The 27495-nt window shown below is 35.9% G+C and overlaps 1 protein-coding gene across 1 annotated transcript in view; it reads left to right on the forward strand.

Annotated features, from left to right (window-relative positions):
• Positions 1–27495, forward strand: part of COL23A1 (collagen type XXIII alpha 1 chain) — a 305935-nt gene that overhangs the window by 174261 nt on the left and 104179 nt on the right. Inside the window, exon 3 of the mRNA XM_087924342.1 lies at positions 6635–6679. Within this exon, the coding sequence (XP_087780468.1) occupies positions 6635–6679 (45 nt within the window). The remainder of the gene's footprint in view (positions 1–6634; positions 6680–27495) is intronic.

A 27495-nucleotide genomic window follows, 5' to 3' on the forward strand; every position in this document is an offset into this window, starting at 1 on the left:
CTCCCCTCGACCCTGCTGGTGGTCTCCCCCCTCTTCACCACCTCTACGGGGTGGCTTAGCCCCAAAACCAGCCAGTTCAGGACACTCCAGTGGCAAGCCTAGACAGAAACCGCACACGATCATGGATTCCTGTCTGTCACCGAAGCCCTTCAAACCGGAAATGTGTTGAGTGCCTTTTTCATAGCCATCTCTTTACTCTACAGCAGAGTTCTCCAGTGTTTCCGGCCTTGTGGACCAGCGGGAGGGCAGAAAGGATGGTTCCATGCAAGTGGTTGGTAAGCACATGTGCGTTCAGCTCCATTTGTGTGAGCGGCATCCACACAGCACCTGCCACTCACTTAAATGGAGCATGCGCACACTCTCCCACTGCTCACACAAATTCCTCATCACCCACTAGTTGTCCATGGCCCACAGGTTGGGTGCCCCTGCTCTACATCCAGCTACATGGGGCTTCACAGCCTGCACAATAAGGCAGGCTTTTTGATGTTCAGTTCTCTTTTAATAGAAGCATCAAAGATACTGTTCCCCATATCTCAGGATGTGGCCTACAATATCAAGGTCGTTTTAGGCAAAAGTCTTATTGCCTTTTCAGACCAGGTGGACCTATATCATCCCCCAGTTAAGTACTGCATAGTAAACTTTGCAATTTATCATATCAACTGCCCTTAGAACATATGGCTCTATGTGATCATCCACTTCTGGGACAATATTTTCATGGTCAAAAATGATACTTAACATGTTTTGAAGCACAGAATCACAAATTGAGTAAACTGGAAGCAGAGGTTCTTGATATTTAAACTAAATTACGATTTCGGAGTTTATATCATACTTTTCATATGGGTTTTTTTTCCCCCTCAAAATAGTGGGAAATGCCTATCAGGTTGCAAAAGTTTTCGTTGGAAAGGGATCCAAGGAATAGGGATAGGCAATTTGAGAGCTGAATGAATCCCAGGATGCCTCATTGCTCATACTGTGTTTGTTGGTGTGTTCCATCTTCCCCTTCTACTATAAGGAGGACCATTTCAGTAAATCGATAAGTCCAACCTTAACATTTTTTTTTCTCTTTTTCAACCACTTTCATAGGCTTCATCCTCATCAGCAATACTTTTTATTTCCTATGGGATTTCAGTCAAAAAGAAATGCAGGAGGGGAACATAAAGAGTATTATAATTCTGTCTTGAAATATAAGACAAAAATATATTAATCCAGGTACACATCTGGTGAAAAACAGGGTGGTGTCATGCTTAAAAAACAATGGATGAAAACTAATCGAGGAAAGAATGAACCATGGAAATTTCCAGGGTGACTCTCACAGCAGCTCCACTTCATTCAGGTGCATGTTGTGAGGATAAAATTGGATTCCTACATAAGCCACCTCAAAAACATGCAGAATGTTGGATATAAATCTGATCTGATCTTCTCAGGTATGGGAATTTCCAGCACTCATTTATTGAAAATTTTATTTGTAGACTGTTGATCGTGAATCAACATAGCAGTCCTCTACCTGCTTTGGTATGGTAGCTAAAGAGCTACCATACCAAAGCAGCTAGAGAACTATTACCTGAATTAGAGGATCAACAGTCTGCAAATGTTCAGCTACTGAAAGCAGCTGAACAACTGTTATGTTGATTCGATGATTATCAATCTGGAAATGAAAATTTCAATAAATGGGTGCTTGGAGTTCCCATGCCTCAAAGAAAGTCCTGATCAGAAATTATGTGGAAGAGGAGCTTTGTATTGCTTCTGAGGCCTTTAGGAAGGGTCTGATTTTTAGAAATAGAAACAGCTCTTTCTCAGATATATTGTAGATAATCAACCCCTCTACAGTTGATGGAAGGAGCTTAACTCCAGTTCCTCTATACTAGGGGTCTCCAACCTTAGCAACTTGAAGACTTGTGGACTTCAAGTCCCAGAATTCCCAGCTTTGCTGGCTGAGGAATTCTGGGAGTTGAAGTCCACAAGTCTTCAAGTTGCCAAGGTTGGAGACCCCTGCTCTATACAATTCTGTCACAGTTTTCTCCTGACTGTATAAACCAAAACTTAGAGGCTTTTAGAAGAGGAAATCACAAAGGACTTTGCAAGGTCATGGCCAGTGTACAGCCTCTTTGGGGATCAGAATCATGGGTAAGGATTGTGTTTGATTACAGAAGTCATTAAAGTGGGGCTTTTTTTTTCACGGTAAAGTAAAACAAGGCCTAACATGTCAATTTCCACTGTGAAATTTCAGTCTTCAAGTAAAATGGCATTTTATTTGAATATGACATCCCTATTCCACATGGATGCAAAAATCAAGTTGAGTTTCTTTTGAGATATAAAATAATGGCCATAACACATGTACCAAATTTAACTCTAATACCTCAGTTTTCAACTGGCAAACACACTTAGCAAAGGAATGTTGAACAGGGCTGAATTCCTTCACTAATCAGTTTAAGCACAGAACATGGTTTCTATGATTCAGAACAGGTTGGGCTTTATACATTTATAACTACAATTTATAGAATACCAAAAATGTCTTTCTTACTCTCACATCTCCAACCAACCTCAAATTATACACGTGCACAGCTTCAGGAAAAAAAATGAAACTTGTGCTATGATCTCTGCTTTCCAATAGTCTATCCGCCACTATATCTCAGCCCTATGTAGTCTTAAGAGGACAAAGGGTGGGTAGGAAGCAACTGGCAATTTCTTGAACCTCTTGGCAACTACAGTCTCAGTCTCTATATTGAAAAAAGCTTTTCATATGGATTCACTTACAAAGACTCCCCCCCACACACTTTGGTCAATTGTGTTGCAACTGGCTTTAGAAAAAGACATATGTAGTTCTTTTCCAAAGCTTGATGCTCTACACATGTCAAAGTAGAGCTGGTTTGAACCATAAGGCGATGTGTGAACCACTTGCATACTTTGCAACCTCCAGCATTTTAGATTTTGTCAGATGCAAACACTTCACACAAATCTTGCAATTCAACATGGTGAATAGAGAGCCTATATAGCATACAACTGTAAATAAAATTAATTATATGTTTGAAAAATGTACATCCAAATCACATAGATTGCATTCTGATACAGCCCATTTTATGATGCAGTGATGCTATTATCTGGTCCTAAGAAAAACCCTTGTAGCACAGCAACCACAGAATAAAAAAAGACTCTGCTGCAGAGTGTTTCATGGCTCAGTAGTTTGTATGGCTTCTTTAAAACTATTCACATTTACTCTCATCTGTGCATCTTTGGAAAGATGTAGCTGCTTCAACAGTTGGCAAAGAAATAGTTGATGTGCTCTCCTGAATTCTGAAGTATCTGTCAAAAGATTTGCACAGTCCTGTCCTGCCCTGCATTGCAGTGCATATCTGTAACATATTATGTCGGACCTCTTGTAACCTGGTTAAGGGTTAGGAAAGAAAGACAAGTGCCCTGACCTGTATCAATGAAGGGTCTTTGTTAGATTCCTACTAATCCTCTACAGTAAACATGATGCTGCCATCATGGAGGTTTGTGGATTAGGAAAAATTATCTCCCTTTTTCTCCCAGAGAAAGGAGTCCTGCTTTGCCCTTGTGAACAGAATTGCATGCAGATTATTAACAAGTGTTTGTACTTCAGATAGAATCTCCACGCCTTGGGTAACAAACTCACATATGTAGAATGGAAACAGTGCTGGCAAGTCAAATATTTCATAGACTGGGAATGTTTCATAATCCTGAACGTTCATATTATTTCCTCTGCTGTTAAAACAGTTTAACAACAATGCAGGCGAGAAGACATAAACTACTACTTAAACTGTGAAACTAGTCTAGGCTTAGAGTGGTGTTTTTTTTTAAAAGAAGCACACTTGTTATTTGATGCTTTGCCATTGGCCTTTGCGGCAGTTGTTCTTGTTAAAAAATGCAGGACCACCGACCTTACCTATTGACCACACAAATATACATTATGTTCTATCCTAGGCTTTCCCCAAAAGCACTAAGTAAACTCCACACACACTGCTGACAGGAAAGGGCTAGGCACAGAGTCTCTAGGTTACGCAGACAGACCTTCATGAAACTGGAACGAACGAACAATTGTTTCCTGCAAAAGCCCCCTCACCTTTTTCTGCTCTTTTAATCCTTGTGGGAGGGGCCATTCATTGCCCACCTGTGGCCTGACTCCCACATCGACCCTGAGTTCTTAATTGTTCCTTCCTTTTGGCAGCTCTGTACATGCACAGGCAGGGAACTGGTTCCAGAAGCTCCCCCAACTCACTGCTGTCTGAGCCCAAAGGCAGCTGATGACTGCTAGCCTGCCCTGGCCCATGTCTGCCTCTGACACAGAGCCCTTTTCCAAGCCTTCCTCAGCCTCTAGGACTGGCCCAGGTTCCTCCCCAACCACCTCACTGTCCGACTCTGTTGCCAGCTCCGTCAGCCGCCAGCAGCCACAACACATTAATGGCAAAGTTCATGAGTTCAAATTGATATGATTTAATAATTCACTGTCATCTTTAAAAAAGGTTTATACTTGGTTGCAATTAGTAAATGCATTTTACTTAGAAGTTGAAAGTTTAATCATTCTTAGCCAAGTTTTATTCTGTGTGTGTCTGCGGCTGTATAAGTATTTCTTCATGGTAAGAGAAGCAGATTCTGCCATATCTTATGCTTTTTTAAAATTGCTAATTACACCTGTGGTCAAATTTCCAGGTTAGCCAGACCCATTTTATTTACAATTGTAAACCATCTGATTTATGTGATTTTATTTCTCTGAATGTGGCTAAGTTTTGTTTTACTGTTTGTAAAATATGCCATAGTTTGACCACATGAGAGTTATAATTAAGTTTTGCTGTGGTTTTTACTTGCTGTCTCAGATGTGGATTTATTTTAGTTTCTGAATTGGTCAATAGTCATAATAAAGTTTACTACTACTACTATTACTACTACTGCTACAGCAGCAAATGTTAGGTAGTTCTTATGAAGTAATGAGAGCTTGGATCTGAAAAATTATACCATGTAAAGATGTTTGACATGGAAAATAACTGTGTATTAAATGATGGTGAACAAGAACAGTAGACTATTATATTCACCTTCACCTTGTATTTACTAACAATGGTAAAGCAGATGCAGACATTTCAAGATGTGCACACACTGATAGAATATTGCAAAGAATTAATATTTATCCAAATACAGGAGATAGGTTCAGTGGCTGCTGAATGAATGTGAATTGAATAGAAAACTTGAATACAAAGTATGAAGGTGGTATGGTCATATACAGTAGATGACCTAAAAGAATACTGAACTGCAAAAGAAGGTCAAGAGAAAAGGAGAAACTGAAAAAAAATTGTGGCTAGATAGAATTAGTGAGCTCCTTGGAGAGGTGATAAGTTTCAGGAAAAAAACACAACAGATGAAGCAGGATATAAATGCTTTGCAAAGACAGAAAGATATAGGGAGGCACAGAGAATAGTGTTAGTGCATAAATTATTTCCTCTTGTTTGTCTTATCTCATATTACTGTTTGAAATCAGAAAATCCAGGCAGTTCAAATGGGTATAAAGATTTAGTACAAGCTTAAGCTCTTTACAACTCTGAACTACTAATGGTCAAAACAAATTAGTGGTAGATATGAGTCAATGGAATTCAAGGAAGGCTGCACTTAGATATCTTGTGAGCATGAAGAGACTCATGACTAATGATGCATTTGAGCCCTCCCTCAGGCTCCTTTGCCTCTTCTCCTACACTTCCTTGACTTAGTATGTCATACTTTTTTTCTGCACTTTGTGTAAAGTTGCTTACCCCAAAAGGGAACAGCATGATGAATATTTATGTAAGGATCCTGGGTAAAAGCCTTTAGAAAACTCTAATTTATGTGATGCCCAGCAGAATTTCTGCCATTCCCAATCTATTTGATCCTTTTTAGAGTACAAATTAGATATACAGAATATTCAGAAAGAAGCTATCTGGAGGAACTGAATTTAACTAGAAGAACTGAGTCAGCACTCTTGGGGGTCAGGAGGTGTGATGGAGTCTGAACATTGATAGATGGGTTTATTTTTTTACCCTGGTTGCTGTTTATATGCATTGATTCTGGTTGTTGTTGTTGTTGTTTTGTTGTTGTTTTGTTTTTTGCAATTTTTGAACATTTTGAGCCGCTCAGTATCATGAATGGGCAGCTATATACATTGAAATGTGGTCATTTCCATAGAGATTAGACTGGCCCCTACTTTTGACACTTTTCCACAAGGGCCTGAAAACCTGATTCTGCCAACGGGCCTGGGTGGGACGGAGCCCACCAAGTGGTTTGTTTGATTGTGTGTTGTCACCAGGGAGGAGAGGTTTATTGTTTTTTATTCTTTTATATTGGGATTTTATCATTTGTAAGCCTCCCAGAGTCTGTCAAGAGTGAGTGGGCAGCCATATAAATCTAAATAAAAAAATACATCTATATCTGTATCTGAGTAGCCCCATTGTAAGATATGAGGCAAATAAATTTAAGAAATAATAAGTAAATTAGATATAGGCTTGCTGTTTAAAAATAATAGAAAATATGATACCATTCTGTTCCTACCATCATGGAATCTTTTTTTCTAACCAGGGTTTAAATGGAATATTCTTTAGGTAAAGATGTATTAGTAAGAAATGAATTAAATAAATCACTTTCTTTTCCTTCACAGGTCCACCAGGAAGAAGAGGAAAGCCTGGACGACGGGGAGAACCAGGTAATTTGCTTGTACTTCTTATAAACTAATGTTGGTAAATTAAATTATATACACAAAGTAAAAGGTGGGAAAAATTTCTTCTAAGAATAATTCTCAATTTATCATCAAAATTAAGCCCCAAATTTATGTTGCTAGGTGAGAAATTCATGAAGTGAGTTCTGCCACACTTTATGACTTTTCTTGTCATATTTGTTAAGTGAATTGTCATAGTTATTAAATTAGTAACACGGTTGTTAAGTGAATCCCCATTAACTTTGCGTGTCAGAAGGTCGCAAAAGGGGATCACGCAACCTCAGAACTTTGCAACCATCATACATATGAACCAGTTGTCACGAGCCTGAATTTTGATCACGTGACCATGGGGATGCTCCAATGGTTATAAGTGTGAAAAATGGTGATAAGTCATTTTTTTCAGTGTCTTATAAGTAAGGGCTGTGTTGCTTCTTTCTTTCTCAGCTATTACTTTCCATCTGAAAACTTACATTTCTGAACAGCAGTTGGAAGGAATATCTTCTTCTGATGGTAGATTAGTGTCATTGGATAGTGAATCACTGAGTGGCTAATTAGGAAGGAAATGCAGTCTAGAAAGAAACAGGAAAAATGTTGATCCACTTGGGATATGGCCCCAGGTCATATTACACACACACACACACACACCACATACTCACTTTTAAGAAAAGGAAGACACACTCTAGATATTAAAGTAACATGTGGTTTAATTCTGAGATGTACAGGCTCTGTTGCCTGTCTAATATTTGGGCTACTAGGATCTGATACAGACTTTCATGGCTAATCATCATCCTTTTCCCAAAACTTAATCTACATTGTATTAAGCCATCGCTTAATTAATTATGGTTTTTGAATAAATCACGGTTGTTAAGATTCACCCATTGCACAGCCATATGAGCCATGATATATCAATTACAATGACTTGTTTCTTAAAATATGCTAAGCCAAAATTAAAAGCACATTGCATTAAATTGCATGATGTGCAGAAGCAATTTGTGTTTCATATAGAAAACGATTACTGTAGACCTGAATAAGCAAACTAAAGAGAAATGGAAGGTGAAAAGGGAAAGTGAAAATGATTATTTTTTTGATCAATGACAGGTTCATATCTTTTTATATTTTTTTCATTTTGAATCATTCCCATTATCTGCATTAATTTCAGAATAGAATCTTTATTATTCTAGTTCTATGCCTTTTCCAAATGTAACCTTTGTTTGGATCAGGTTATGATAGTCAAATAATTCAGCAAAAGTTCCAAGCATCATTATCTTAACTCCACTAAGCCTTCCCTAGAGCTTGGTTTCTTGTGCTTAGGAAGACACACCTAATGACTAGGCAAATGGCTAATGTAAAGATGGGAAATGTAGGCAGAGGGAGCAGAAAGGGAGATGTGTGTTGCTATAATAAAGAGGCAAATATGCTTTGGCAGAGATGAGAAAAAGAAGGTAAGGCTCCGATGCTAAATGTCGTAGCATTGCTCCAAGACCTCAGAAAGATTTAATGGAAAGCAGGTGGACCCTTTTATTTATTTTTTAAATCATTGCAACTTTTCTTATAAGAAAGTACCATCATGCAACAAAAATATTTTGCACTTCTTTCTGTCTAGAAATATTCATCTTCCAATTTCATTAAAACACAAAGAATGAAAGAAAATATGAAAGCTTAAAATTAATGCTTTTTTATAAATGGGAAGGACAGCTAGCGGAAAAGATCTGAGGATGATGTTAGACGAGCTGATGGGTAGAAGAGCTTAATTGTTTTAGCAGCAGGACTTAAGTAATAGATTTAGGCTTAGATTGGAGAAAGAGATGATGAAAGCATAAATCAGAGCATTATCTAAGACAGAAATGCAAGATTTGCAGTCTCATCCCTTATACAGCTCAATGGGAAGTTGTTTGTGGTCTGCAAAAGTTTTGGGTCTCCTAAATTACTCAACCTGATTACTGCTACCATTACTCTGTGCCTTCCGACTGCTGCTCTGCCCACATAGGACCCACTATATTTCGATTCATTTTCTCTATCTTGCTTTATAGGTCCTTCTTTTTCCTCAAATTTTTGTTGCTGCTCTACTCTTAACAGCTCTTCACTTCTTCTTTCTGGGAGCCACCTGGACCTCTCCACATATTTTCCCACCTTTTGCATTTCCAGTTGTTTTTATAATTTTTTGACTATCCAAACCTTATCCAAGCTTTCCTCATCCATTCATACACTGTCTACAACACCTGCCCACACCTTTCCTCGCCACTTTCTTAGTCAGCCCACTGGCTGTTTCTATTTTTGTGTTTAGTAGAAGGGAAATAGTGAGATGTCCCTTTTTTGTTGCCTCTTCTGCTGATAAAAGAAAAAGTGCTATAACTCCTTCCTCTCTTTTGGGGAACAATTAAATATTAAAATATTCCAATATTAATAATATTAATAGTATCCCAATATTTAAAAGGCCATCTAAATGTCTCAGTGTGATCACTCCCTGTCAGTTATGAAAAACGCTTCCTTTATTTTAAAAAAATTCTGCTAGTAAGTTTCTGTATTGTAACATTTCAACTATAAATATTCAAATAGATTATAAAAAATACCAGAAAGTAATATAAATAGAGTAATATATGAATATAAGAAAATATATTAAAATAACACATGAAGCTGAAAAGGAAAGTTGTGTACTTTTCTTTTTTAATATTTTATTGAAAGTTTTAAAATGAGTAAAAACTTATACAAGCTAAAACAGAATAAGAAAGAAAAAAGAAAAAGAAAGACATAAAAGAGGAAACTAAAATAGAAAAACAGAAAAAGGTAGAAGAAAAATAGAAAAATATGAAAAAAATGACATAACTTCCAATCTTCTTTACAGCAGTTGTAAGTATAATCATAGATAGGTCATTTTTTTCTGTTTTACACAAAAACTTCCTAAGGGAAGTTCCTAGTCAGCAATAAATATAGATGTTGTTTTTCACTAACCAAGCAGGTCAATTTAACCGTATCAACAAGTTCTATCATCTTTATCAACTAGTCTCCTGTTGTAGGTGTTGCAAAATCTTTCCAAAGTCTTTGAGCTTTTCTCTTGTCTACCAAGTATGATAAAATTACTTTTTCTGTTGTTCACATTCCCAAGACAAAGTTTAAGTGCTTTATGCATTCTTGATAATTTTCTGGTATCACATACCAATGGTACATCATTTTCTAAAAGTTATCTTTAATATAGAACAGTGTAACTTTCAATAACCTTTTAACCACATAATTTCTCATTTTCTTTCTATATTATAATCAAAAAATGTAGTGCGTGTTATCATACAATCCTTTCCTTTTTTTCTTCCATTTCAAATTTCAATAAAAGTGTATGCATTTTTGCAGTCTACTTCTAAATTCTTTTTATCTGTGTTAAATCTTTTTGATAACTATAAATAGGAAAACTGTTGACAACTGTGTTCCTCATCCGCCAGTTGTTCTCTAGGTTTTTTTTATTTTCTATTCCTCTTGATAGAATTGTAGTATCACACAATTTGTGGGATATTATCTATTATCTATAAAATGTTTGCTGCACTGAGAGCCACAAAGATACTTTTGAGTACAACCTAGATTTGTATCTACTCTATATTTTTAATATGGCACATCTAACATAATAATTTTTTAAAATCACATTAACATTGATTTTGTTGTACCAACAATGTCTATGCTATCTAAATCTAAGATCATGTCCTTCTAATTCTAAAAATATTCTATTTATCAGCAACACTCATTCTGTCATATAAATTTAGATATATTGTTTTGCAAGTGTTTAAATGATGCCTCAATTGTCAAAATTGATATTTTCTGAAACAAAAACATCCTTCCAGGCAAAATATTCATTTTTATTACAGAAATACTTCTCAACAATGACAATTGTAATTTCTCCCATCTTAATATATCTTTTTTTAAACTTCATTCCATAACCTCTTAACCTAGTTTGTTTGAAATAACATGTAGCGCATATTTGTGATGGAAATACACAGATACTTTATTTGCTTATCAATCTGAAAACTCGTTTTATTAATCAATTCTGTTTGATCCTATACTTTCATATTTTTGTGGACATCTTTATCTTTTGGTTATTAACCTTAAAATCTGCTATAATCTTTACTCCCACAATTTTCTAATCTTGTCTTATATCTATGTTCAATATTTCAGTAACTAAAACAAACAGGAGAGAAGGCAATGGGCATCCCTAATTTGTCCCTTTTTGTATCTCACAGGGTTTTGTTAGACATCCCTTGACAATTATTTATGCTTTCTGTGAAGTGTCATGCAGTTTTCAATGTGGACCCAAATATGTCACACAAAACCTATTGTGATAGAACTGCGTCCTACAATCTAAAACTATAGAGAAGGCACAAGAATATGTAATTCAACAAAAGATATAGTAACTGGCTAAAGGAAAAAGAATACATATTGTCACAGCTGTGAGTCTGAACAGCAGGTTGAATGACTATATTTTCTAATAGGTAGGTCAGGTAAAAGAGAGCAGGTATGTTACCGTGATGGCTGGTATTTTCATTTATTTCTTGGGGATTTTTTGGTCTTTCCTGAAATACTTTCCACTAAAAACAATAGGACTAAAAAAGAGGATTGAATATTATGACTGATCTTGACAAATATTGTTTGAAAGCATCTGAAATTTGGTGCATAGAATAATAATCAGAGCTTTTTCATCAACTCCAAACAATTCTGGTTCATAGTTCAGTTATGAAAAAAATATTTCCACATTAGTATCAAGATTAAATATGGATTTGTGAATTAAACACTATTTTGTTCGACTTTTGACTAAATGTATTCAGCCCTGATTAAGTGCTGTTCATAATTGTAGTGTTCACATTTGTATTTCTTCTGCTTTTTTGAATGCTATCTTTCAGATCTAGTATTACATAGAAATCGTGTTTAAGACAGAACCATACACATGTAATTCACATATTTTAATTCTTTGCCTGAACTAAAAAAATATTGTTCATATGCAGGGTAAAAGACTCTTTGGAACCATATCGCAAATACTGCCAGTATAGGAATAATTATACAGAATTAATTTAATATATATTCTTTTAGAGATGAAGAAAATAAAGAATTGTTTTTGGCAGAAGGCCAGCAGCATGTATATTTTTTCAACCGAAAGTAAGCTGAAGGGCTTTCTGAAAGAGAAGAATATATAAACATATAAATAGACAAATCCAAAGTCACCCATGCCTTCCAGTTGCATATCAGCTTTGCATTGTTGCTCTCAGAGAATGTTTTATTTGGATAACAGCCTAACCAAAAAAACAGGTTGACCTCAGTATATTAGTTATTCTGCGAATACTCCCCAACTGCTGAGTATTTTTAATCATAATTAGCATGTATTTATGTATGTATGTGTGCATGCATGCATGCATCTATCTAGCTATCTTGATAACCTTACCACACAGAAAACCAGGCTCCTACTTTTTCACTACAGTTGATAAATGGGAGCAAATTTTTATTTGCTTTATATGATTGCATCCTCCCTAGAGGTTCTTGTGTGGTTATAACTTCACAGCTTCCAGACAAAGGTTGAGTTAGAGCCCAAATATTCAGCAGTTGTTTTGTTTGGCAGTATCTTTGTTCTGGCTGCTATTGAAATTATGTCTAAATTTATTTATTTATTTATTTATTTCTGTCTGTTTGACTGTCTGTCATTTTGTTTGTTCTGAACAGGAGAACAGCTATACATTGTTGATATGATTCATAATAGTGCCATAGATTTTTTAAAAACTCCTATATTTTTTAAAATTTCTATTAAACAAATGACCAAAGTATTTTTGAAGATGTTATTTCTTGTGTATTTATTCTTAAACTTCGAAGCCCCTTAGGTATAGGCTAACTAAAGAAAAAAGTGACACAATACTTAAGAGAGGAAAACAGCCTTAATCTTTTTAGTACGAAGCAATTTGTATCTATCAAATAATTGGGCATTCTCAAAGGAATATCACCTCCCTGGAGTTCCAGTTTGCAGTGCTTTGGGGCAGGCGGGAATCCGCGATCATGCACGGTTTTCACTTGCGCTCGCTGCTGGAGTGCCCTGAGCCATCCGGCTTCAGGGCTAAGCCACCTCCGTAGAAGGTAGCGAAGATAGGGGGGATCTGGCAGGGTCGAGAGGATCGCACCTCTCCTCCCTAGCCGGCTAAACTCCCTTTTCCGAGGGCGGTATGAGCGGCGGTCAGAAATGGCCGCCACAAAGAAGCGCTCAGCCGGGAAAAAAAGTGCAGGAGGAAGTCAAGAAGTGAAAGGTTTTTCTGGCTGACTGGGACAAAGTAACAATGAAGGTACCCTGGAACTTAAAATTTGCAAAAGATACATCATTCCCAGAGACTTACAAGCGGCGGATGAAAGTTAAAAGGGAAAGTTCTTTTTTTTTTTCACTCTCCTTCCTAACATTGACAGCGAACAGAAAGAAATCGGAAAAACCCGCTTTGGATTAATAGGTAACTAAACTGGATAACTAAATGTCAAAGGGATAATAAGGATTTCTGAACATTTAAAAAATCTTTTTTTTGCTGTAAGTGGGAAGGGAGAGGAAAAGAATTGGAGCAGGATTTGGAAGTAAGGAGGAGATTGCCTAGAACTTTAAAGAATTATTAAATACTAACAAGACTTCTAAAAGATACATTTTAACTGGAATTTTGTAACTAAACTGTAACCCCAGAAAGAGAAAGTGAAGAAAGAAGAAAGTGCTAAAAGAAACACTTATTTGGACTGTTTGGTGACTTTGGGACTTTTGGAAATTATCTTTGAAGGACTAAAAACACTTGGGTGGTTGTTTTGAAAAAAAAAATTCTTTCTACAATGGCATCACTTGTGGATGAATTGAAAATTGAATTCAAAAAATACAAAGAAGAGGAACAAGAAAGGAAGGGCTCTCTTAGCTCTCTTTTTCAATTCTTAGAAATGGCGATTTGCACCTATGAGAAACTGACTGCGCAACAAGATGATTGGGACAAAGAAGAAGCCATCTTTGATGAACAAGTAACTTTACTTGGGGAAGAAAGGGAGAAGGAGGAAAAGAAAAAAGGAGAACTTAAGATTTTTAAAAAAAATCAAAAAAGAGAAAAATAAGATGAAAAATGGATATAATGTTAGAAAACAACAGAAAGGGGGAACACAGAAGAGGGAAAAGAAGGTGGAGAGACAAGGGGGTAGAAAGGGCAGGGAGAAGAAGAAGCAAGGGAGGAAGGAAGGGATGAGAAGCCTCAATGGTGTGGAGTAAGATGTAAAGAAACAAGATTCATTTAGAGATAATGGGTAAAAACTTAATTGAAGGGATTCTGCAAAGGTACATAAGATTGTGTTGTTATATTTGTATTTAGAAATAATGTTAAAGAATTGGAAACAACATGTGATTAAAAAGTGGGATAAAATATTCAGTGTAACAGTGAAATTTTTGTGAATAAAAGAAAGGCAATGAAATAAATGAGAGAATTGAAGTAGGAAGGAATGGGAACATTTTAATGATACAATGTTTTTAAAATATAAGTGATGTGAAGTGGGGGGGAAATAATTATGGAAAGTTTATACATGTTCCCATAAAAGCATGATATTCAGTTGAAAACTAATGTGTAAAATGTTTAAGATTCAAATGAATATTAATATTAATGATAGATTTGAATTGGTATGGATTGTTGTTTTAATTATATTATATATTTATATATATTTTTCTTTAAAATATAATGTGTAACTTTAGAATGTACTAAGCAGAATCCAAATGGAAGTTATGTACTATATTAAGTGTTATAAACTTAGGGGAAAGAGATAAAGGCGTCATACTCCAATTAGTGTACAGGAGAAATTTTGTTTAAAGAGAAAAGATAAATAGATAGCTGGAAACAGAACAGACAAAGAATAATAAGCATAATGATCTGAACTGAGATGAGATAAATAAAATAAATTTAAGAAAGTCAAAAGACGGGAGAAGCTATATAGAGAATGTAAAATGGTAACAAGATATGGAATGATATATAAAATGAACATGAATTTGAATTTGTGTCTGTATGAAGAGATGTAACCCGGGACCAAGCAGCTTTCAGAAAATATGTTTTATGTCTTTTTTGTTTTATGTTTTGTTTGTTTGTGTATTGTCTTTGAAAATTAATAAAATTTGTTTTTTAAAAAAGGAGTATCACCTCCCTCTTCTATTCTCTTACATATCCCCAAATTTTCTCCTCTGAGGTTACCTTAGGAGAGGTAAGAGAGATTTCTTGTAACATGAAAAGAATGACCAGCCCTTAGCACAGCTGCTTTCAGAGACAGAAAGAGGCGATAGTCTTGCTAAAGCTATTCATTTCATGAATAGTCTTGACCATATAAACACTTGCTCATTTGAATGTCCAGTTTCCTTTCAATAAATAAAGATTTGCCAGATATGGCTTGGTGCAATGCTGACAGGTAGATTCATTTGGCATCAGTATGTAGCCCTGTACTGAATCTCCTGTAAAGATCAGCACATAGCTAAGAGAAATGAGCAACAAAGAAGAATCAAAGAAAGATGAAACTATAGCTACAGTATTTTGTTTTTTTTTCTGGTAGCAGGAATTATACTTTTCAAAGGCTAGGTTCGGTATTGAATCTGGACTTTTATACAATAAAAATAGGTTGCATACCAAACTAGGAATGGAGGAGTAATGGGGGAAAAGTACCTCGGCAATTCTTATACTTTGCCTGAATGCTTTCCTGTGTCATATGAACATGCAACCCTTCAGAATTCTGCTGCAAAGACAATATAACAAGTAACTAAATCAATTTGATTCCAATTTAGGCAAAAAAAATATGTGGGAAAAGAGATAGATATTTTCATTATATTCTTAGGGTTACTGCCCTCAAACAAAGCCAAGATATCATCACAGGATTTTATTGTTGTTTTTAAGGCACATTTAACTTAAAACTGATAACTGATCTCAGACTTTTATTTGGGTCCTTTAACAGTTAGGTTTTTTTCTTCCTTTTCAAGACTTTATATGTGACAATCCAGCATGATATTTTTTAAAAAATAAATGTATACATTTTTCTTTAACATATACGAGTGCTTAATAAACAGTGTATTGTCTGAGTCAATTTACATATACATAATAATAGTAATAATATTCTTTACTTGTATATAATGGTAATATATAATTACTATTGAGGTAATTCCCCATTAGGAGAATGAGTGCACATGGGGAGACGTAGTGAGAGTAATGTTGAATAAAACACACACAGCACACAGCTACACTGTATAGTAAAATGTAGGTTTTTACTTCCAGTAAATGGTTAAGCAAACTCCAACAAGCAGTCCAAGTCATACACGGTTATAGCAGTCAGTTTTCAGTCCAGGCATAATCCAATAACAAAGTCCAGTATCAAAAACAGTTCAATCAATAACAGTCAATAGGGAAATGCAGGAACTGCAAAACTCTCAACAACAGGGCTAAACAACCCAGGTTTCTGGCTCCATCTTATGGCTGTTTGAGGAACCACACCCAATTACAATTTTAGCATTCACTTAAAGAGACAGTATTAAAATGTCTATCTTGGTTTATATATTTTCCAACCCAACTGTTAGGTGACTTACATTCCTAACAATTACCATTAATTATACATACTTGCTCAAGGAATCTCTGATCTTCATTTTTAATAGGAAAGATCGCTAATTTTAAGGGTGCTTTTTTCGCACCAAATACATTATCACTTGATTTCATATGATTTCACACGTATCCATTCTGTATATTTCTGGTATTAATTTGATTGCTTCATATAATTGATTCCATGTATCAGAAAAGAGTATGCATTGCCAATGCTCTGTATGGAATCAGGCAGTAAACTCACAGTGCACAAAGTATAATGAACCAGCCTCTTCTGAATGAGACACCTCTTTGAAATCAATTGCTTTTACAAAGAAACATAACCAAGATTTGTAAGTGACCCCTTTAAGATGATCATATCAATTTCTGTTCCAGTGCCATCTCTATTGCAATATATTAAAGAGGTTTTTTGGGTTGACTAAGCCAAGGTTTAACAGTGCTGACAAAAGACAAGGCCTTTTCTGTAGTGTGGCACCACTTGCATGGAATATCTTGCTATCTGAGCCTTGTCAAGTCCTGTCATTACCAGTTTTAAAAAAGCCATAGATATTTAACATTGTAATTTCTAAGTACTTTCCTTGAGCATAAACATCCATTAGAGGCCTAAGAGTATAAATGTTGACAAGGTATAGCAGAAGTAGAAGATCCAGAAAATAAAAGGCTATTAGGTAGGTGAGTGGGCATGTGATTTACCCATCAAAGAAGAAAAAAATAATTTGTGTGATATGCGAAGCTAATGTGAGGTTTTAGTACTTTAGTCTAAAGAGAGCCAATTGACAGCTCTCTATGTCTGTAGTTGTTGCTAGTTAATTTGTTCCAATGTTTGGCAGCAAGTTAAAAGCCAGTTATCTGCAGACTCTGCTAGAAAAGAAAGGAGTTTCTATCCCGTCTCTGCTTTTGGATTTATGATCAATTTAAGATAGTTAGTTCTTTTTTTAATCTTATGCTATGTTGCTGAGTGTAATGCGATTATCTTTCAATTGCTGATATATATAACTTTCACTTCATTGACTAGCTGGGTGCACTTCATAATAGATGTTTAATTGTGTATACGTCATTACAATTCTAGCATGCAGAAACTTGGGAAGATAAACCAGAACTGTGCCAGCATGTTGATTATTTCCAGCAATGTTGTTACTTTCTAAAAAAACAAAATACAAATACAAGATTATCTGTTCAACATTATCTAACAAATATTAAAGTGGCTAGTCCTATGCACAGTTAAAACTGAAAAAGTTCAGATCTCTCAAATAGGTTTGTGTTGGTAGCAACACTATCAAAGAGAAGAAAATGTTAAGCTAAGCCTGTACTATTATTGCCTGAACCCATCTCCTGGGCAATGAAAAGGAATATGTCTATGTGGGGCATTGATTTACACCATGCTCATGATCATAAATTAAAGTTATAGTAAGACCACTCTTCCCAGATTGCTTCAAAATATAAGACTTATTAACTGGGCACATTGGAAATAGCTTTTAACTATTGGAGTGTCTTTACTTTGGCCTTACATGGGACCTGGTGAGCAATCCACTTGGAAGGGCAAAGGGATAAGAGTACCATCAACCCAGCAGGACTGGGAACTAAGCATCATGCAGGGCACTACTATTCCCCCAGCCATAAAGACAGGCAGAAGCAGATGTGACTTTCATATATTTCATATATTTTTATTAGTAAGCATCCCTTTATTTGCTGACACCATTACAACAACTGATTACATTAGCAACCCAAAAAAGAGAGAGTAGTGAGGAGTGTTTACTTCAGGTAGAAGTTACAAGGCTGCTACTCCCAAACCGTATCTAAGTAAACAGCATAGGCTGTCAGTATTAAAATGTTATTGCTGCTGCTGCTAATGCTACTATTATGTCAAGTATTCACTATTTTTTAATGCTTTGGTTCTACGAGCCCTATGTCCATCTGCCTGGCTTGCTCCATTCTTAGGAACTGATTGCTGCTTAATTTAAATTGCCATGTACCATTCCTCCACACTATTTAACTTTCTTTGTCACTTAATATCAGTTCATGATATGTTGTATGTGCTGGTATCTTCCCATTGAAGTAGTTGTTCATCATTATCCAAACATAGAAAGATATATGAATCAGAAAAATACCCTCTTATAAAAGCATGATTTATATTATAGAGTTGTTTTGGAGTGTGGCAGAGATAGATAGATAGATAGATAGATAGATAGATAGATAGATAGATAGATAGATAGATAGGGAGGGAGGAAGGAAGGAAGGAAGGAAGGAAGGAAGGAAGGAAGGAAGGAAGGAAGGAAGGAAGGAAGGAAGGAAGGAAGGAAGGCAGTTGATAGATGGATAGATAGACAGATATAATGTTAAGAATGCCTTTGGAGTCAAATCCATCAGATCAGCATCTAATGATATCCAACATCGTAATGACAAATAACAGAATCAAGAAGCCAAGTTTATGCTTAGAATAACACTGCATTACCAGTATGTAGCACAAAATCAAATATCAAAACAATCAATTCTTTATGAGAAAAGTATTTAAAACAGGTGGATCTTTTGAACCTGATTAAATATCTCTAATGGTACACGGCCTTCAGTTGCACGGAGGTTTGTAACATGTGCTATCATTGAGAAGGTCTTTGTCTCCACAAACGTAATTATAATCCTCTGAAACTAATCCTAAAATATTGGCACTTGATACTGGTGAAGGCGGCACTTCAAATCGTCTAATTCCAAGCCATAGCCACATGTTCCAGCTTCATGCAAAACACATGTTTTCTTACAAAAGACCAAATATAGCTGTATTTTTTAAAACGAACAAAAACTAAGTAGCCTCTGCATGTAGAACGGTTTTGAAGGTGCATAATATGGACTTTGACAAAAAGTAATTAGTTAAACAGGCTTAAGTGGGGAGGATCAACTTCATAGGATTTTGTTCTGTCTGGCCTGAAAACAGATGTTTGAGATTCAATTTCTCCTAGCCTTCTTCAATATGGAACATGCTAGTTCCATCCCAGATTTTTCTCAAGAAGGTCAGACTATTTTTCTTTCATCTTTATGTAAAAACTGAGGAATAGAAATGGTGAATTGTTTATTTTCTTGTAACTTATTTTAAGTAAAGTTAAAGGATGTCTAGTCAAATAATTGTATGATAGCAAATCAGTACACATCTGTTTTTCTCAATACGATCTATTCAGTCTTTTTCATATTTCCTTGCAGATCTTTATTTAGTTATTTTATTCTAGCAAATGCAAAGTTGAATCTTTTTTTTAAAATGCTGGCTAGAACTGTATTCCAAGGCTACAAATTCTGTGGAAGGAATTTTCATTCTTTCAGTCTTGGTCTCCTTTATATCTACAGGACATAGAACAGGATGGGTTCATAATAGGATTCAAAACTTCATGGCTGCACACATTCTTTCTTCTTCTTCCATCTCTCTTCTTTCTCCTTCTCCTGACTTACATATTTCAGAAGCATATTTAGTAATGATGATTAAACTATGGTTCCCTCTAACAGTTTTGTAAGGTTGAGGATTTTAATTAATTATGTTAATATGGATACATATGCTGGATGCATCTAAATAAATCAGTTCAAAAATTAGAAAATTCTTTTAGACACCTTTTCTCGAAGAGCCCATGGCAAATGGCTTTCAAAAGGGAGAAAAATAAAACAAAATCTTCTTATGTGATATTGCATGATCAATTCAGTATCTTAAATCTTCATGTGAAATAACCATGAAGCTGCAGCATGATCAACTGCAGTCATATATTTAATCTTTTGCAAAAAGTTGCTATTTCTTAGAGGAAATTTTCTTCTTTTAAAATTGGATTAATGCAGATTTATGTTTTTCCCTTTCATTCTTAATAAATTGAAAATGTAATCCTTCCTTCCTTCTTTTGTTCCTTACTTCCTCTTTCAGTGGGTTTAGAGCCATAGCCAAATATGACTTTAAATGTGTTGTTAAATCATTGTTGAAAACAATTGATTCTGCCCATGCAACAGCACCGAGCAGAGTGTATGTGCTTTAGGATAAAACTAAAACTAACTTGGATAAAACCTATCAAGATCTAGAAAATGTGTATACTCTATTGCACTGTCTGCCCTCTAGAACAACAAAGGACATTCATCCATTCAGCTCCCACTCAGATGATATTTGGAAGGTCATTGAAAACTTGACTATTATTCCAAGCCTTGGAGCAGAGTAGTATTTAAATCCCCATACGATTATGTTGTTGTTAAAGAGTCCCTTTTGTGAACTATATCACATTTTTCAAAACTGTTCTATTATTATTATTATTATTATTATTATTATTATTATTATTATTATTATTATTATTATTACTACTACTACTACTACTACTACTACTACTACTACTGTATGCTGCCTGGGGTCATCTGGAGTCAAACAGCTTTTAAACTGAATAAATTGAATTCAATAATTGAAAATGTAAAAATATACATAATTAATAAATTAGTAGTAGTATGTATAACTGTTTTTCACAGTTGACCTAGGAGTACATTGATGTTTTTAGAGATTAGGAATCTATAAAAATCTCCACATGTTAAAACAGCAAATAATAGTGCCAAAACAAGCTATAAAATACACTTATTTGTAGCATTAATTTCCTTATAGCTAATTACAGTACAAATATACTACAAAAATGCCACCAGAATAAACATAGACAGATTGAAAATGGTAGTAACTTTGTTAAATATTAAATCTCAAAAATTGGTTTTCTAAATAAAACTATGAACATGTTAATCCCTTTATAATGAACTGCAATGCTATAATTTTCTAAGACTATTCTATTTTCAAATAGTTTCTTCTTAAATCAAGATATATTTGGCATAAAACAGAATAATGTAAATATCTATAATTGTTCCACTGTTCCAAAACCATTTGCAACTAAGTAAAGGAAAGATAATAGATACCTTGTCTAAAACAACTGAGTGAATAGATTGATTTACTGGTAATATTTAAAGAGAGGAAGGTAAGATGATGTAATAAATGTTATTTCTACTCTCTTTTCTAGTCTTTCCATTGAGAAGGTAGTTTAATTCCAACTAGTCTGCATTTGATCTATGATGAAATTCATTACTGCATCCGTTGATCTCATGGGTGGAATCACATCCACACAGAATTTATCTATAGGTTCTCTGCTGTCACATGACCAACAAACTCAAAACATTGATTGCAGTTGTAAATCTTTACCAAAATAACAGGAAACATGCTATAACCTCAAAATTCTGCATAAAAAACAGGCACAATAGTTTATTTTTGCATAAGAGTCTGGAGAGGCAAATCTCAAGTTTAGGAAGATTCAAGAATAGGGCAGGATTCACATTAATCCAATGGAAGCATATAGAGTGAATCACAAGTGCGAAATCAGAACAGTATTTGCTATAACTGCACCAAGAAAAATTCCTTCTGTGTCCAATCACACCTGGCTAATAAAGAATTCTATTCTATTCTATATAAAGAGTCAGCCCCCAAAGCCATCTTTTTTGATAGCATTGTTTGATAGTTTCACAAACTGAGTCATGTCTCTTTCTTTCAAGTAGATGGGTTGACTTTCTTTGCTTTACACTTTTAATTTCTCTTGTGTTGCTGAGTTCTGTGATCCTAGGTCCTAGCTCAGGATTGTGCCTAGCTTGAATCCGCATCTCCTCAAAAGTGCTCTCTTCATAATTCCTGTGGCACAGTTTGAGGCTTGCTCTGTTTAAGTACTTCAGCTTTAGATCCCGAAACTTCAGAATGATTGGAAATAGTTTCTCTGATTCACAACTTTTGGCTTCAAAGTGGTTTACTTGAACCTTTACTTTGGGGCAGACTTTCTTGATATATTTTTACTGATATATGAAAGAAAGCTTGCCTTACTAGTAGGTTACATGGTACTTAATACAGTGAATTTGGCTGTGGTTCAGCTCTAGCTAAGCTTTGATTGACTAGGTTTCCTCCTACACCAAGAATATCTTGGGTCATCATGTTGGTAGGGTTCCACCATCTCCTGAGGTGTGAATTTTTCCAACTGTTGACTTATCTCTCATGCTGTCTCTATGGTCATGGGTCTTATTAGGAAGACTTGATCATAAAATTGCATAAACTGCTCAGGCTTTATTGTCTTTGATGCAGGGGTGGGATTCTACCAGTTCGCACCTATTCGTTAGAACCAGTTGTTAACATTCTAAGCAGTTCAGAGAACCAGTTGTTAGAAGAAATTACTGGCTTAATCCTGTAAGGAAGGCAGGGAGGAAACATTCTGGTGTTGCTTACAGAAACTGCCTCTCCGTTAACCCTTATTGCATTCTTGGCAGGACTAGACTTCCTGTCTCAGGAACTTCTCTGGAATTTTTTCCCCCTCCTTTGCTGGTACTTTGCTTGTGTGGAGTGACCATTCAAAGTTACAATGGCACTGAAAAAAGTGATTTATGACCATTTTTCACACTTACAACTGTTGCAGCATCCCCACAGTCATGAAAGGCCAGGCGAGGAGATGCGTGCCTCGATGTGAGTGATATTGAGTTGGCCACACCCAGCCAATAACATGACTACCAAACCATGTCCACCCGGTTACATGCCCACCAAGCCATGCCCACCACCTAAGCCACGCCCACAGAACCAGTTGTTAAAAATTTGAATCCCACCCCTACTTTGATGGTGTTTGGCTCTTACATATGCCAGGTAGATATCCTTTTCATTTTGTGAGGAAAGATCTGATAGGAATCAAGCACCTTCCATCGTAAACTCCTGAAGTTTCTTTGCCACTGTCCAGTATTTAAATATTAATTTGCAAATATTCATTGTTGATAATGATTAATTGCAGAGCTGTCTAGCTCAAAAAAATAACACATGGCAATTTACGTAAACAAAAGAAAATTAAATGCTTTAGGCACATGATAGGATGGTGCTGGCTGGCTGTAATAAGACAAGATGGTGAGTTCCAAATTAATAATACTGTTTGCAAAACTAAATTCCTCAGGGGAAAAGATATTTTCTGGAAACCAAACTGACGTACAGAACAATGGTTGAAAGTTGAGTATCCAATTTTATAATCTGTATAGAGAGTTAGAGACAATTCCTTGATGCATGCTTTTCCCGAATAACTCAGAATAGGCTAGCAATGTCTTGGTATTTAAAGAAAATTCTCTTGACATAGTTATATAAAGTGTATTATTTATTTTTCAATTTTGCATTTATTGAACAAATGCTGCTGGAAGCTTCCTAATAAATGTATTCAATAGAGTATTTTCCATAACTCTAGATAGAATGACCCTTCCCCACATCTAGATTCTGTGAATCTAAGTGGAGTTTTACTTTTTACTCAATCAGTCCCAGTCCTGTCCAAATTCATGTTTTCAAAATTGGCTATATTTGCCTTAGTCCATTTTTATTTATGTGTGTGTGTGTGTGCGTGTGTGTGTGTGTGTGTGTGGTATTCAGCTTGGTTCGGGTATTTTCCCACGTCATTGTAGTTGTGCTTTTAAAGTTGTAGCAACGTTTCGGCAGAATCTCATCTGCCATCATCAGGCTTCTGTGTTGTGTTCGTCTGTGAGTCAGACTTTTACAATGGTTTCAGTTTTAAATTTAGGGCTAGCCTACTGCTGTGCCAGAATGGTTTTTTCTTCATCCTGATTGGTTGGGAGTCTTGGTCTGTGTTTATTGGTCTTGGAGTTTGCTGTGTTCTGTTTGATTGGTGTTTCTAATATCTTCTGTCTGTTTTGTGGCTTTTTTTGTGTCTTGTTTGGCTGGCAACATTGTGTTCCTGTATTGGAGACTTTTAGTGCAGCTTGGCTCCGGGTAAATGGATGGCTATCATTTGTTAGGAAGCTAGGTTTCATCTGGGTGCCTGGTTGGGGTGTGTTTGAGCTGGAGGTATCAGGGGGGATCTGTTTGTGCCCAGGTGTTTGCCTGGCTACTGGTGTGGAGATTTTTTTGTTTGTGAGTGCAGGCTTCCAAATAATTGACAGTCTGGTGGAATCATCTCTTCTATTCATGCTTTCAGGTCTTTTTTTCAATCTCTATGGCCTCCCTGATACCTCCAGCTCAAACACACCCCAACCAGGCACCCAGATGAAACCTAGCTTCCTAATAAATGATAGCTGTCCATTTACTCGGTGCCAAGCTGCACTAAAAGTCTCCAATACAGGAACACAATGTTGCCAGCCAAACAAGACACAAAAAAAGCCACAAAACAGACAGAAGATATTAGAAACACCAATCAAGCAGAACACAGCAAACTCCAAGACCAATAAACACAGACCAAGACTCCCAACCAATCAGGATGAAGAAAAAACCATTCTGGCACAGCAGTAGGCAAGTCCCAAATTTAAAACTGAAACAACCGTAAAAGCCTGACTCACAGATGAACACAACACAGAAGCCTGATGATGGCAGATGAGATTCTGCCGAAATGTTGCTACAACTTTAAAAGCACAACTATAATGATGTGGGAAAATACCCGAACAAAGCTGAATACCATACATGTAAGTAAGTACCCGCGAAAACTTAAGAATATGAATATATATATTCATAGATTTTCACGGGTACAGGTATATAATATATTCATAGATTTTCACGGGTACAGGTATGTAGGTCTAGGTGTGTTCGGGTCTTTTCCCATGTAAGATAAAAAGTATCTTGGCAATGTTTCGGTGAGGTCGCACTCGCCATCCTCAGGCTGGTGCTTTCGGCTTCGTGCCATTGCAAGCAGTGTGTGATCGGAGCTGCCCTCTCTCTATAAATACTGGGGGGGCTGGTGTGCTGCACTGCTGCCTCTTGATTGGTTGATGGAGTTGATCTTGGTATAATGGGCTGTGTGATGGCCTTGTGAGTTTTGTTGTGGAGATATCTTGGATCTTGTGCTGTAATCTCCTGGGTCGTTTGTTTTGTAGTGATCTTTTTTCCATTAGCCTCTCGTGTTTTAATGGCTTGGGTAATGGGCTGTGTGATGGGCTTGCATGTTCTTTTGTTGTGGTATCCTGGGTCCTGCATTGTGCTGTAATCTCCTGGGTCGTTTGTGTTTTGATCTCTTTTCCATTAGCCTCCTGTGTAGTAATGGCTTGGGTAATGGGTTGTGTGATGACCTTGTGCGACTTATTGCTGTGGTATCCTTGGTCTTGTGCTGTAATATCCTGGGTCATTTGCTGTGTTGCAACTTCTTGAGTTCTTGTGGTGTAATTTCCTGAGTTTTCAGGACTCAGGCTCTGAATCTGATTCTGAAGAAGCTGCTCCAGCTGTTCCTGTGGAACGTCAGCTTCAGGAGAGCCAAAGTCAAGAATTACACAAGACTGAACTAAAGGAGACACCATCTGAACAGGAGGAACAGTCAGATGAGGATTATGTAAGCCCACTCAGTCCTCACATCCCTCAAGTAGAGAAGAGAGCAGAGTAGAGATGTTCTATGAGGCTCCTTGCCAAGCAAGGGAATAAACTTCTTGGTTAAAGACAGGCCCTGCAGCCTGATTTAAGAGGTAGCCCTGACCATGATCCCTCATTAGAAGCAACTGGCTGATCTCTTGCTTTAGTGGGCCATTCCTGTAATTCTGTTTATGATTCCTGAAACCCTGACCTTTGGACTGGCTGGCAAATCTGACTTGAGTCTCTGAACTTTGGACTGGATTTTGACAGTTCCTCTGTATGTTCCTGTTAAAAGTAAAACCCCTCAGGCAAGTGTCCATTTTTCAGAGACTCTTTTTTCCCCCTTTCCTTGTCTGTTGTTATCTCTTCATCCTTGAGTAAATTGCTGATCCCCATAGTAACTGTATTTGAATGTGTAATTAAATCCTGAAGCAAGACAGGAGCTAGCTTCTCATACAAAGATTTACAGACCACTAGAGTTGTGGCTTTGCATCATCAGAACATGATCATACTAAAATATTGGAATGTGCTGAAATGAGTTGAAATTAGAGAACAAGAGGATAAACAATTTTATAAAATTTGGGATCTTTTCTATCAATGGTTAGACAATAAAATACAATAATGAAATATGTAGACTTTTAGAAAATAATAAATATATAAAGATGTACTTCTTTCTTATATCTACACAATGATTTTAGGATAGACTTGGGATGATAATATGAACTGTTATAAAATAAACTAAGTAAATTATGATTATCTTGTAAAACATGAATGAATAAAAGTATAAGTCAAATGATTGATTAATAATGATACTAAGATATTTAATTTTTGATTGAAAATATGAGATTATATGCACTGTAATTGTAATTGAAGACTACAAAATGGAAGCACAAAACAATTTGTAAACCAACCGGCACACTGTATGTACACATATGGAAGATAGCTCGATGTTTTTATGTTTTGCTTGTTTATATTTGTTTTTTAAAACCAATAAAAATATTTTTTAAAAAAGAACATGATCATACCAGAGGCCGTAATGAAATCATAGGATTTCATAATCTATTATTACTATCATTATTTATATTTTCAGGTTGGTAACATATTGTTTCAGTTGTTTTTCAAGAATTAAAGCAGCTTTAAAACAGATTTAGTGTTTCAAGATAGTTGCAAAAACAAGACAACATGCGTTTCATTTTATATTGTTTTCCAGGGAGTTCAGTTTTTCCTTAATTTTCCCCACATTTTCCCATATTTAATCCTTCTGGAATTAATCATATAGGAAATGAAGCATGAAGAAGCTTTTAAAAGAGTGTAAAATGCCTTTTTAAATAAGAGTAAAACATGGATTTGTTAGTCTCTTCAGACCAAATGCTCACCTCTGTTGTTTGCATAGTCTTTCCAAAGGTCTAGAAGATTTGGAGAGATCAAAAATCATTGTAACAAAGTGGACGGTTTACAAACTATGATGTTTTGTGAACATCAATGTTTAAGAGTACTTTTCTGTAAGAAATTAATATGACTAGACTCTCTGGAAACATTATGAAAGGGAAAATGTTGGAACACTAAATATTCAATTTATTTTGCATGACTAAGAGCTGATTTAGGTATCTTAAAAAAAAATTCTGTTAAATCTGTAAGTCTACTATTTGAAACTCCAAGTACAGAGCCATAGGAATGAGCATGATTGTGCATCAGGGAGATTGTCTAATCTGTAATCCTGAGAGTATAGACATCAAAGGGTCAGAAAGGTCATTAAGGCCACCAAGTACAACTTCTTGCTCAATGTAAGAATCCAAATGACAGTGTATCTGGCAGATGGTTGGCTAAGACCTTGCACATATTTAGAAAAGAAGAGCTTGCACCATTCTAGGCAATTGATTCCACAGCCAAAT

Source organism: Pseudonaja textilis, chromosome 2 (genome assembly GCF_049901715.1).
Source record: "Pseudonaja textilis isolate UNSWEBS1 chromosome 2, rPseTex1.2, whole genome shotgun sequence".
In the NCBI taxonomy this organism is placed as follows: domain Eukaryota; kingdom Metazoa; phylum Chordata; class Lepidosauria; order Squamata; family Elapidae; genus Pseudonaja; species Pseudonaja textilis.